General features: G+C 53.7%; 1 protein-coding gene across 2 annotated transcripts in view; it reads left to right on the forward strand.

Annotated features, from left to right (window-relative positions):
- SULT2B1 (sulfotransferase family 2B member 1) overlaps window positions 1–11576 on the forward strand; it is a 32227-nt gene extending 20651 nt beyond the window's left edge. For both annotated transcript variants that reach the window (XM_024236766.3, XM_024236767.3), the window contains 4 exons: window positions 3585–3711; window positions 5016–5110; window positions 8907–9087; window positions 11290–11576. In XM_024236766.3, the coding sequence (XP_024092534.1) occupies window positions 3585–3711; window positions 5016–5110; window positions 8907–9087; window positions 11290–11534 (648 nt within the window). In that variant the 3' untranslated portion in view covers window positions 11535–11576. The remainder of the gene's footprint in view (window positions 1–3584; window positions 3712–5015; window positions 5111–8906; window positions 9088–11289) is intronic.

Genomic DNA, 11576 nt, shown 5'->3' on the forward strand with positions numbered 1-11576 from the left:
GCCTGGCCAACATGGTGAAACCCGGTCTCTACTAAAAATACAAAAATTAGTCGGATCTGGTGGTGGGTGCCTGAGTAGCTTCCCAAGCTACTCAGGAAGGTAAGGCAGGAAAACTGCTAGAACCCAGCAGGTGGAGGTTGCAGTGAGCTGAGATGGCACCACTGCACTCCAGCCTGGGAGACAGACTGAGACTTCATCTCAAAAAAAAAAAAAAAAAAGTACAGCCAGGCGCACGTTTGTAATCCCAGCACTTTGGGAGGCCGAGGTGGGCAGATCACCTGAGGTCAGGAGTTTGAGACCATCCTGACCAACATGGAGAAACCCTGTCTCTACTAAAAATACAAAATTAACCGGGCATGGTGGCGCATGCCTGCAATCCTAGCTACTCAGGAGGCTGAGGCAGGAGAATCGCTTGAACCCGGGAGGTGGAGGTTGCGGTGAGCCGAGATTGTGCCATTGCACTCCAGCCTGGGCAACAAGAGTGAAACTCCATCTCAAAAATATACGTATATATTATATTACATATAATAATTTAATGGTATTACAATATACTTTAATTATATTTAATATTTATATATTTAATATATAATAACATAATACAATATAATATAATATATATAATATATAAAATGTTTGATGGGATAAATTTACATTGGAGGGAGAGGGCTGGAGATAGAGTTAGGGGTGGGCGTGGGGCTGCAATTATAAATGAGGAGGTCAAGGGGTCCCCCAGTGAGTAAAAACCCGGGAGGTGATAGTGGGAGCTTTCTAGAGGAAGAGCATTTCAGGCAAGAGGGAAAAGCAGGTGCAAAGGCCCTAAGGTGGGTGTATTTGAGGTGCAAGAAGGAGGTCAGTGTGGCCGGAGCCAAGTGAGCAAGTGGGGAAAGGAGTGGAGATGAGGTCCGGGTGGGGAGGCAACAGGGGCCAAAATGTGCAGGGCCGCGTGGGCCCAGCGAGGACTTGAGCTCTGACCGAGTGACGCGGCAGCGCGGCAGGGATCGCAGCAGAGGAGCCCGAGCGGGCTTAGGCTTCACCGGCGCCCTCTGGCGGCCAGATGGGGACCGACTGTCGAGTGAGCAGAAGCCGGGAAGCCCGAGAGGCGGCGCTGGCGGGGGTCCAGGGGAGGGGACGGTGGCTGGACCAGGGTAGTGGTCACGGAGGTATTTTGAAGGTGAGACCGGGAGGATTTGCTGACAGACTGGATGTGGGTGTGAGAGAAAGGGATGAGTCAAGGGTGACTCCAAGGTTTCGGCGGAAGCAACTGTCAGGATCGGGCAACTGGGAAGGGGAGGAGGGAGGGGAGCAGGCGGGGGAGAAAGACACGGGCTCTGCTGCGGCCCATCCCACGTCCAGCAGAGGCTGCCGGTGGGCACAGAAATGCACCCATCGGGATCTGAGGGGAGAGACGGGCTGACACGTCCATTTGCAATTCCTTGGCACATATATCCTATAATTAATCGAAGTTCCAGGACTGGGTGATATCGCCAAGGAATTGAGCGTGGACACAGCAGTGAGGGGGACTGCAATCTGGAAGTCCCCAAGACCACCCTCGGGCTCAACGACTTAGCAAAACTCATAGTGTTCAGCAAAGCTGCTGGACTCCCGGGTTATAGTCAATTACAATGAAAGCAAACATGAAAATCAGGCAAGGGGGCCGGGCGCGGTGGCTCACGCCTGAAATCCCAGCACTTTCAGAGGCCAAGGTGGGCAGTTGCTTGAGCCCAGGAGTTCAAGACCAGCTGGGCAACTTAGTAACACCCATCTCTACAAAAAAGTTTAAAAATTAGTCACGTGTAGTGGCATGCACCTGTAGTCCCAGCTACTTGGGGGCCTGAGGTAGGAGGATCACTTGAGCCTGGGAGTTTGAGGCTGCAGTGAGCCATGATTGTGCCACAGGCACTCCAGCCTCAAGTACAGAACAAGACCTTGTTTCTTTTTTCTTTTTTTTTTTTTGAGACAGAGTTTCCCTCTTCTTGCCCAGGCTGGAGTGCAATGGCACAATCTCGGCTCACTGCAACCTCTGCCTCCAGGGTTCAAGCGATTCTCCTGCCTCAGCCTCCCAAATAGCTGGGATTACAGGCACCCACCACCATGCCCAGCTAATTTTTTGTATTTTTAGTAGAGACGGGGTTTCACCATGTTGGCCAGGCTGGTCTCGAACACCTGACCTCAGGTGATCCACCCACCTCAGCCTCCCAAAGTGTTGGGATTACAGGTGTGAGCCACAGCACCTGGCCGACAAGACCTTGTTTCTAAAAAATAAGACTAGGCTGGGCACAGTGGCTCATGCCTGTAATCCCAGCACTTTGGGAGGCCGAAGCGGACAGATCACTTGAGGTCAGGAGTTTGAGACCAGCCTGGCCAACATGGCGAAAACCTGTCTCTACTAAAAATACAAAAATTAGCCAGGCATGGTGGCACCCACCTGTAGTCCCAGCTACTCGGGAGGCTGAGGCAGGATAATTGCTTGAACCTAGGAGGCAGAGGTTGCAGTGAGCTGAGATCGTGCCACTGCACTCCAGCCTGGGAGACACAACGAGACTTCGTCTAAAAAAACAAAACGAAACAAAAAAATCCAAGGGATTAGGAAGTACCTCTCAGGACCTAGGGGCAAGGGCCAGGCCTTTCTCTGGGCAGAAAGGAATCCTCTACAGCACAGGAATCAGGAGGGAGCCCTGGAAAGCACCAGCGTTATTACAAGACCTCACACCAGCAGCCACGTTTCTCTAAAGTCTGTTTTCATTTAGTTTTTGGTGGATCTGGTGGTGTTTTTTTTTTTTTTGGTTCGTTTGTTTTTGAGGCAGGGTCTCGTTCTGTCACGTAGGCCGGAGTGCAGTGGCGTGATCACAGCTCACTGCAGCCTCAACCTCCCCGGCGCAAGTGATCCTCCTGCCTTAGCCTCCCTAGTAGCTGGGACCACGGGCACGCACCACCACACTCAGCTAATTTTTGTACTCTTTGTAGAATGGGGGTCTCATTATGTAGTCCAGGCTGGTCTTGAACTCCTGGGTTCAAGTGATCCTCCTGTCTCAGCCTCCCAAAGTGCTGGGATTACAGATATGAGCCACTGCAGCTGGCCAAGTGTTCTTTCTCAGCCTCCCTCCCTTTATGCCTTTGTCATTCCCTCAAGCAATTTCCAGAGCCTCCTGTGTGTGGGGCTCCGGGCTAAGGCTCTAGGAACGAGTAAGACCTCTCCTGTCCTCAAGGGGTTCCTCACCCTGTAACCAACATAGCAAAACCCCATCTCTACTAAAAAAAAAAAAAACAAAAAAAAAAACAAAAATTATCCGAATGTGGTGGCACACTCCTGTAATCCCAGCTACTCATGAGGCTGAGGCAGGAGAATTGCCTGAACCCAGGAGGCAGAGGTTGCAATGAGCTGAGATGGCGCCACTGTACTCCACCCTGGGCAAAACAGAGTCAGACTCCATCTCAAAAAAAAAAAAAAAAAAAAAAAAAAAAAGTCTGCCCTGAGTCCTTCCTGCTTCAGGGTCAGAAGAGAGGGGTCTCCAGGGCAGGAGGCCTCAGGGGCTGGGGTCCTGCCTGTGTCTGATGCCTTCTCCCCACTCATCATCCGCACACAGGTGATCTACATGGGCCGTAACCCCCGGGACGTTGTGGTCTCCCTCTATCATTACTCCAAGATTGCCGGGCAGTTAAAGGACCCGGGCACACCCGACCAGTTCCTGAGGGACTTCCTCAAAGGCGAAGGTGAGGACAGGGCAAAGCGGGGCAGGAGGGGTGGGGAGGAGCCCCACAGGATGCTGATGGGCAGAGGGACAGAGGAGGGGTAAGAAAGGGAGAGAGACAGAGACACAGGGCATCAAAAGGGGCAATGGAGACAGAGAGCAGGTGGCTGGGAGAAGAAGAGATAGAGGGAGAGAGGCCGAGAGACTGAGAGATGCAGGACAGGCAAGGGACAGAGGAGACAGAGACAGGGAGACACACAGATACAGAAAGACTGAGAGAGAGGGCAACGAAAAAGAGACAGGGGCCCGGCACGGTGGCTCACGCCTGTAATCCCAGCACTTTGGGAGACCGAGGCAGGCAGATCACTTGCGGTCAGGAGTTCAAGACCAGCCTGGCCAACATAGTGAAATCACATGTCTACTAAAAATACAAAAATTAGCCAAGTGTCGTGGCACACGCCTGTAATCCCAGCTACTCAGGAGGCTGAATTGGGAGGATCACTTGAGCCCACGGGGGAGGTGGCAGTGAGCAGAGATTGCGCTGTTGCACTTCAGCTTGGGCAACAGAGTGAGACCCTGTCTCAAAAAAATTAAATAAATAAATAAATAAAATTAAAAAATAGGCCAGGTGCGGTGGCTCACGCCTTTATTCCTAGCACTTCGGGAGGCCGAGGCGGGCGGATCACAAGGTCAGGAGATCGAGACCATCCTGGCTAACACAGTGAAACCCCATCTCTACTAAAAATACAAAAAATTAGCCGGGTGTGGTGGCGGGCGCCTGTAGTCCCAGCTACTCGGGAGGCTAAGGCAGGAGAATGGCTTGAACTTGGGATGCGGAGCTTGCAGTGAGCCAAGATCGTGCACTCCAGCCTGGGCAACAGAGCGAGACTCCGTCTCAAAAAAAATAAAAAATAAAAAGAGATAAGGAAATAAATGCAGAAAGAGAGATGGAGTCAGAGACAGACAGGGAGAGACAAGGAAACAGGAGGACACGGGCCCCTGGTACTAAGAAAGGCAGCGCCCTTTGGCCACGTGTTCCTTTCTCTGCTGCTGTCAGAGACCCTGGCTTTGGAGGGAAATCATGGTGTGTGGAGGGGTCTGGATGGACAAATAGACAAGGGCCCCCCAAGACGGGCAACCAGGAGAGAAGCAGGTTGGAAAAGCCCCAGAACTTGGTGAAAATGTGGGGGCTCTGGGGGAGGGCGTCCAGCTCTGGGGGCTGGACCTGGGGGTTTGTGGGACACAGCTAGTTAGACCCATGAGCCCCAGTGGGGCTGGGGGGACCCTGCCACTAAGCCCTCACCCGACTTGTCCCTCTGCCCACAGTGCAGTTTGGCTCCTGGTTCGACCACATTAAGGGCTGGCTTCGGATGCAGGGCAAAGACAACTTCCTATTTATCACCTATGAGGAGCTGCAGCAGGTAAGTCCCCACTTCCGCCAGGTGCAGCGTTCCCCCCATACCCTCTGCTCACACCCCACACTCTCCTCTTCCCGAGGGTCTCAGGACCCCTCCGCTTCCCCATGCAATGCGCCAGCCCCTGGGGATACTGCAGGAACAGAACAGAGGCCCTGAGCCTGTGAGCAAGACCACAGACAAAATCCCTAAACCACACAGTGGGCTGGCGGGGCAGAGGAGCTAAGGAGCAAAGGCGAGTGGGAAGGAAGATAAGGAATGGGCAGGGGCAAGATTTAACACAGGAGGGTTGGCTGGACACAGTGGCAGTGGCTCACACCTGTAATCCTAATGCTTTGGGAAGCTGAGGCGGAAGGACCCCTTGAGCCCAAGAGGTCAAGGCCACAATGAGCTATGATGGTGCCACTGTACTCCGGCCTGGGCAACAGAGCAAAACCCTGTCTCAAAAGAGAGAGAGAAGGCCAGGCGTAGTGGTTCACACCTGTAATCCCAGCACTTTGGGAACCCAAGGCAGGTGGATCACTTTAGGTCAGGAGTTGGAGACCAGCCTGGCCAACATGGTGAAACCCCATCTCTACTAAAAATACAAAAATTAGCCGGGCACAGTGACACATGCCTGTAGTCCCAGCTGCTCAGGAGGCTAAGGCAGGAGAATGGCTTGAACCTGGGAGGCGGAGGTTGCAGTGGGCTGAGATCGTACCACTGCACTCCAGCCTGGGCGACAGAGCAAGACCTTGTTCCAAAAAATAGAAAGAAAAAAGATTGAACCACATGAAATGCCTGTATTCAACCAGTTTTTATTTATTTTTATTTAATTAATTTATTTATTTTGAGACAAAGTTTCGCTCTTGTTGCCCAGGACGGAGTGCAATGGCATGATCTCGGCTCACCGCAACCTCCACCTCCTGGGTTCAAGCAATTCTCCTGCCTCAGCCTCCCAAGCAGCTGGGATTACAGGCATGCGCCACCATGCCCGGCTAATTTTGTATTTTTAGTAGAGACGGGGTTTCTCCATGTTGGTCAGCCTGGTCTTGAACTCCTGACCTCAGGTGATCCACCCACCTCGGCCTCCCAAAGTTTTTATATTTGGACCAGTTATATATTTATATAACTGGTCAGCCCTGCCAACTAGTTTTTATTTTAGGATGGTAATGTTGGCTGGGCACAGTGGCTTACGCCTGTAATCCCAGCACTTCGGAAGGTGGAGGTGGGCAGATCACCTGAGCTCAGGAGTTCCAGACCAGCCGTGCCAACACGGTGAAACCCTGTCTCTACTAAAAATACAAAAAAATTAGCCAGCCATGGTGGCAGGAGCCTGTAGTCCCAGCTACTCGGGAGGCTGAGGCAGGAGAATCGCTTGAACCTAGGAGCTGGTGGTTGCGGTGAGCCAAGATCGCACCATTGCACTCCAGCTGGGTTATAGAGCAAGACTCTGTCTCCAGAAAAACAAAAACAAGGTAATTTTATATGGTTTTCCCAAATGTTGTTATTATCCCTATTTTATCGACGAGGAAACTGGAGGTTTGTAACTTAAGAGAGGGTTGATAATTTGCCCAAGGCACATGGCTCTTGCCTGTAGACTCCATGTTTATTTGTTCCCACCCTGGTAACTTTCTTTTAATGGAAAGCTCCAGAGAAGGTGTTGGTACTACTCCTCCTCCTCTTTTCCAGCAAGCTTTCTTCTCCAAACCCAGAACTGGGCCACAGAGCCTAACAGCTTCTGGGCTGCCCCTGGGTGTGAGGCGCTGCCCACATGTAAGAATTTCTGGGACACGTCAGTGGTTTATGAAGATAAAGAGATGGAAGGTTATGAAACCAGGAATGACCTGGAAAATCGGAGCCATGGGGTTGGCGGAGCTGACCAGAGGGCTGACCATGCTGGGCGCTGCATATCAGAAGGTAGCGATGGCTGGGCATGGTGACTCACGCCTGTAATCCCAGCACTTTGGGAGGCCGAGGCAGGCAGATCACTTGAGGTCAGGAGTTCGAGATCAGCCTGGCCAATGTGGTGAAATCCTGTCTCTATTAAAAATAAAAAAATTAGCCAGGCATGGTGGCGCATGCCTATAAACCCAGCTACTTTGGAGGCTGAGGCAGGAGAATCACTGGAACCCAGGAGGTGGAGGTTGCAGTGAGCCGAGATAGCACCACTGCACTCCAGCCTGCGTGACAGAGTGAGGCTCAGTCTCACTGTAATCCCAGCACTTTGGGAAGCCAAAGTGAGCAGATCACCTGAGGGTGGGAGTTCGAGACTACCCTGACCAACATGGAGAAACCCTGTCTTTACTAAAAATACAAAATTAGCCAGGCGTGGTGGCACATGCCTGTAATCCCAGCTACTCGGGAGGCTGAGGCAGGAGAATCGCTTGAACCCGCGAGGCAGAGGTTGCGGTGAGGCGAGATCACGCCATTGCACTCTAGCCTGGACAAAAAGAGCGAAACTCCGTCTAAAAAAAAAAAAAAGCAGAGGGGCACAGGGGAGGACTAAGGGCTCCAGGGACCTGAGCTCTTCTCTGGCTGTGTGGCCTTGGACAAGTGTCTCTCCCTCTCTGGGCCTCTGTTTACCAGTTGAGATAATGACACCTCCCTTGCAAAGCTGATGGTGGGATCGGCACAAATGTATGGGGGGCTTGGATCAGAGCTTGGTACATAGTAGACACTCAGTAAGGAAGGTGATATTTGAGCTGCAGCTGTGGCAATGGGCCCTTCTGGAAGCCCCATGCCAAGGCCTAGAGGGAGGAATGTGTAGGGAATGGTGAGTCAGAAGGAGAGGGTGGGAAAGTTATTGGAAGAGCTGAGACCAGACCACATCTGTTTTTTTTTTTTTTTGAGATGGAGTCTCACTCTGCCACCCAGGCTGTAGTATAGTGGTGAGATCTCGGCTCACTGCAACCTCCACCTCCCAGTTCAAATGATTCTCCTGCCTCAGCCTCCCAAGCACCTGGGATTACAGGTGCCCGCCACCACGCCCAGCTAATTTTTGTATTGTTAGTAGAGACAGGGTTTCACCAAGTTGGCCAGACTGGTCTCGAATTCCCGACACCCGTCTCAGCCTCCCAAAGTGCTGGGATTACAGGCATGAGCCACGGCACCTGCCCCACATCTGTGCTTGAAAGCCGGGTCTGGGTCTGGGACTCTGTCCCAGGGCACTCGGAAGCAACGGAAGAGTTGGGAGCCAGTGAGGAGCAGGGTCAGCTAGGGTGTGGGGGATGAGCTGGAGAGGGATGGAGACTGGAGGCAGGGAGGCCGTGGAGCAGCCGGCTGGGGCAGGGGTCCAGGAAGAGGAGGATGAGGCCTGAGCAGTTCTAGGCTACAGGGACACAGAGGAGAGCATATGGCAAGGGGAGGCAGGTGGGGAGGGACAGGGCTCATGACGGACAGGGTTTGGGGGTGAGGGGTACCCAGAGAGGGAGGCCAGGCTCCTGGGTGGATGGTAGGGCCATCCTGCAATGGGGGCCTGGGGGAGCACCAGGTTTGAGATGTAGACCAGCCAATGCCTGTCTCTAACCCAAAGGAGGGTGATTCCAGGTAAGGTGATGCACCGACCTCTGCCCCCGGCTGTGACCTCTGCCCCAAGCCCACCTATTCCCTCCCACCTAGAGAGCCCTCCAAAGACAGAAACTGCAAAAACCCTTAGAGGCGATATAGCCCAACCCCTCAGTTTGGAGTTGGGGAAACTGAGGCAAAAAGGCAGCGTCCCTCAGGCAGCCCCAGGTTAGGACCCAGACATGCAGACCGCAGGTTCCAGCTCCTTCCTTGGCCGAGTGCCCTCCCTCCGCTGACCCCTCTCCCCTGCCTGCAGGACTTACAGGGCTCCGTGGAGCGCATCTGCGGGTTCCTGGGCCGTCCGCTGGGCAAGGAGGCACTGGGCTCCGTCGTGGCACACTCGACCTTCGGTGCCATGAAGGCCAACACCATGTCCAACTACACGCTGCTGCCTCCCAGCCTGCTGGACCACCGTCGCGGGGCCTTCCTCCGGAAAGGTGCGGGGGCTCTAGGGTTCGGAGCCCACCAGTCCACTGCCTGGCTGTGTGACCTGGGAGAGTTACTTAACCTCTCTGGGCCTCAGTTTCTCACCCAGCTGTAACATTGGGTGAACAGGGTCACTGTGGCCCCAGGGTTGATCACACACAGGGCTTAGCACTGGCTCAGCACACGTGCCAGCCACCTGAGGTGTCCCCATCCAGAGAACTCCCAACGACAGCAAAACATCCAGGAGTACTGCCAACGCCAGGTTTACCCGACAGAGATTTAGAGTCTTCATGAATCCTCCACGGCCATGTTCACGGCAGAAATACTCAAGCGCTGGGTTATGGGGCGCAGGCAGCAGTGTAGTTCTTTCCTCTTCCTGCTGTAACAAACACCGCAAACTCCATGACTCAAAACAACACGTTTACTCTTTTTTTTTTTTTGAAACAGTCTCGCTCTGTCGCCCAGGCTGGCTGGAGGTTGCAATGGCGCGATCTCGGCTCACTGCGACCTCCACCTCCCAGGTTCAAGCGATTCTCCTTCCTCAGCATCCTTAAGTAGCTGAGACTACGGCACCTGAAACCATGTCAGGTTAATTTTTGTATTTTTAGTAGAAATGGGGTTTCACCATGTTGGTCAGGATGGTCTCAATCTCCTGACCTTGTGACCCACCCGCCTCGGCCTCCCGAAGTGCTGGGATTTACAGGCGTGAGCCACCGCACCTGGCCTTTTCTTTTTTCTTTTTTGAGACGGAGTTTCACTCTTGTTGCCCAGGCTGGAGTGCAATGGCGCGATCTCAGCTCACTGCAACCTCCGCCTCCCAGGTTCAAGCAATTCTCCTGCCTCAGCCTCCCAAGTAGCTGTGACTATAGGCGCCCACCACCACACTTGGCTAATTTTTTGTATTTTTAGTAGAGACAGGTTTTCACCGTGTTAGCCAGGATGGTCTCGATCTCCTGTCCACCCGCCTCTTCCTCCCAAAGTGCTGAGATTATAGGTGTGAGCCACCGTGCCCAGCCAAGTGAAGCATCTTCTAGTCTCTGACCCTCCTCCTTTCTATAGGGACCCAGGTGATGACACTGAGCCCGCCCAGATACTTCAGGGTCCTCTCCCCATCTCCAGATCTTTAGCTTAATCCTATCTGCAAAATCCCTTTTGCCATATAAGGTCACATATTCACAGGTTCCAAGGATTAGAACGTGGATATGGAGGGAGTCCTTATTCAGCCCACCCCAGGGAACCCCTCCCCACAACCTCATTAAGGGTGCTGGGTAACATGGGGCACGTGCACTTGCTAAAAGGCAAACTACGGTCCTCTGAATGCCATGAGCCCCAGGTTTCCAGGTGAGGGGTGATGCCCCTGTGATAGCCCCACAATGAGAAAACAGGCTTGGGCTGGGTGCAGTGGCTTACACCTGTAATCCCAGCACTTTCGGAGGCTGAGGCAGGTGGACCACCTGAGGTCAGGAGTTTGAGACCAGCCTGGCCAACATGGTTAAACGCCATCTCTACTAAAAATATAAAAATTAGCCGGGCGTGGTGGTGCACGCCTGTAATCCCAGTTACTCGGGAGGCTGAGGCAGGAGAATCGCTTGAATTGGAGGTTGCAGTGAGCCGTGATCACACCACTGCACTCCAGCCTGGGCGACAGAGCGAGACTCCATCTCAAAAAGAAAAAAAAATGGAAAACTGAGGCTTGGAGGGTTCCTGAGGCTCGCTTGCTGCGCCAATCAGCGAATTGGTTGCAAGCCCTGAGCACAGAGCCTGCAGAAGGGGGCCCCTTCCATGTCCAAGCAGTAATGGCTGCAGCATGGAGCATTGTGGGGGCATGAGACAGGAGGCCTTGTTCTAGCAGGGGAGGTTTGGGACTGGTGGCAGAGGAGGTGACACAAGCTGTAAGGTGGGTAGGAATTCAGGGTTGGAGACAGAGGTTCTGGGCAGAGACTTAAAGGGTCCTGGATAAAGGGGAGGACTGGCAGGAAGCCTGCAGTAGCAGAGGCAGTGAGGGCGGAGGTGAGAACAGCGCCAGGTGACAGGCCAAGACTGCCACCATAGGACACAAAGGGGGCAATGTGGAGGGTAGCGAGGACGGTGTTTCTGGCAAAGGGAACACCTCGCCAAAGGCCAGGAAGGGGAAAGAGGTTGCTGGAATGTTGGAGGTAGGGGCGCAGTGCTCCCCAGAGGCTCCTCACCCCCCGGTGCCCCCTCTTCTCCAGGGGTCTGTGGTGACTGGAAGAACCACTTCACGGTGGCCCAGAGCGAAGCCTTCGATCGTGTCTACCGCAAGCAGATGTGGGGGATGCCGACCTTCCCCTGGGATGAAGACCCGGAGGAGGACGCCAGCCCAGACCCCGAGCCCAGCCTTGAGCCCAACACCAGCCTGGAGCCTGAGCCCAGACCCAACTCCAGCCCCAGCCCCAGCCCCGGCCAGGCCTCTGAGCCCCCGCACCCGCGACCCTGAGAATAAACACGTCGCTTCTGCCCAGGTTCCTTGATGCGCTGT

Source organism: Pongo abelii, chromosome 20 (genome assembly GCF_028885655.2).
Source record: "Pongo abelii isolate AG06213 chromosome 20, NHGRI_mPonAbe1-v2.0_pri, whole genome shotgun sequence".
Classification (NCBI taxonomy): Eukaryota; Metazoa; Chordata; class Mammalia; order Primates; family Hominidae; genus Pongo; species Pongo abelii.